The sequence below is a fragment of the Haplochromis burtoni genome, unplaced genomic scaffold, assembly GCF_018398535.1.
Source record: "Haplochromis burtoni strain Fernald_Lab_line unplaced genomic scaffold, NCSU_Asbu1 Contig_464, whole genome shotgun sequence".
Lineage (NCBI taxonomy): Eukaryota > Metazoa > Chordata > Actinopteri > Cichliformes > Cichlidae > Haplochromis > Haplochromis burtoni.
In genome coordinates, this window is record NW_024582825.1 from 17,745 (window position 1) to 19,334 (window position 1,590).

Here is a 1,590-nt window from a genome sequence, read left to right on the forward strand (position 1 = left end):
ATGATGTGCTTGAGTATGAACAAAAATCTGAGTGTAGTCCAACATTTTACAGAGCTGAGTATTCCTGCTGTTTACTGCTGGGTTGGACCAACATTACCACAATATTACTAAAACTCTGGTAAAATATTATCTCGACTATAGTTGCAAGCAACAGTGAATAGCCAGGCAGTTTAGCTGGTCAAAGTTGACGTGGCAACTGTAGCCAGTGATCAAGAAACAAAGTTTTGTGGCAAGAGATGTAAACAGTTTCTGAAATATAATCTCATTTCCTGTGTGAGGGTGTCTCCACCTTATTCATTCGAATTTAGTCAAACTCGTTTGCTTCAAAAGGGATGTGTTTAAATACAGGTCCAGCTTTGACTAGCTTTGGCTGGTAGCTCAAGATACTGACACGAAACTTGGAGAAATTAATCAGGGGACGGTCACCAACTGTTGTGACAAATTTCAAAAATGTTCCCATACATTTAATGGGCTGCCGTAGAGCTGCATGGGGGAGCAGGAGGGAGATGAAGAACAGATCTATAAACCGGTGAAAACGCTATGTTTGCTTGTATAGGTTCAGAGAAGCTCAGAGAAGAAGCGTTCTCTGTAGTGCATCACTTTAAGTTTGCGGTTTAGTTTGCTTACTTACGTTTGGTGATTCCTGAGAAAGAGCTGGCAAAACAGGAGTTAGATGTGTGGAGCCTGCAGAGGAAGGCCTGGATTGATGATCTGATGTGTTCTTTAAAAAAAGAAAGAAAGAAAGAAAGAAAATGCATAATACTATTTGATTCAACAAAGATTCAGGTTCCATGCATGTATTTTTGTTCTAATAACAATTTAACTCCAGCTTAGAAAATAATATATTGCACATTCAGATGTTGAAGAGAAGTCTGACTCTACGTTTATGACCTGAGGGAAATATCTTGATGAGGATGGAGCCCTTACCTCGTATCTTTGACTCACTGATGAACACGTCTGGCCATAACTGCTGTGGGAAGCTGGAAAACGATGAGGCTGAGGAGGGGGAGGAGGAGCCTGTTCAATGTGTAGATCTGGAGTCTGTGGCAGAAAAATAAATTGCAAATTATACATGTAGCATTTAGAATAAATTCAAACAATTTTCTGGACTGGCAGGAATATCAAAGTCAGTCAGAGCATTTGAATTAAAAAGATACAGTCTCCTGTCAAGAGATTTATTCTAAAAGACACTTCTTCAGCGGAGAGTCAGAGAGTGGAGAAACACACGCTGCAGTTTTTACTTGCAAGGGTGGTCAGAGAGCGCTCACATCAGAGTGGGGGCCCTGTGATGTGCGCTCTGTTCTTGCACTTGTCTTTATTTATACACAAGAATAATACAACAGTGAATACATTTGTTCAGTGGAATGTTGATACGTGAGCAGGTGCATATGTGGTTGTGTATGTTAGGTGTATGTGTGTGATTCTGAAGGACGCGGCCCCTCTTCTTGTTAGGGAGTGAAGATAAAAATGTTCTCTCCACTTCCTGGTAGGGAGTGAAACCGCTTGTTCAGCTCTTATTATCGCTGTGAGAAGAACAAGTCTTGTAGTGAACAACAGTCTAAGTCATCAAAAGGTTATTATGCAGTATTC

General features: G+C 40.6%; 1 protein-coding gene across 1 annotated transcript in view; it reads right to left on the reverse strand.

The window, feature by feature from the left end:
* LOC102297687 (formin-like protein 7) overlaps positions 1–1,590 on the reverse strand; it is a 9,815-nt gene that overhangs the window by 3,893 nt on the left and 4,332 nt on the right. The window contains exons 5-6 of the mRNA XM_042213657.1: positions 928–1,041; positions 632–721 (exon numbers count right to left, since the gene is read on the reverse strand). Of these exons, the coding sequence (XP_042069591.1) occupies positions 632–721; positions 928–1,041 (204 nt within the window). The remainder of the gene's footprint in view (positions 1–631; positions 722–927; positions 1,042–1,590) is intronic.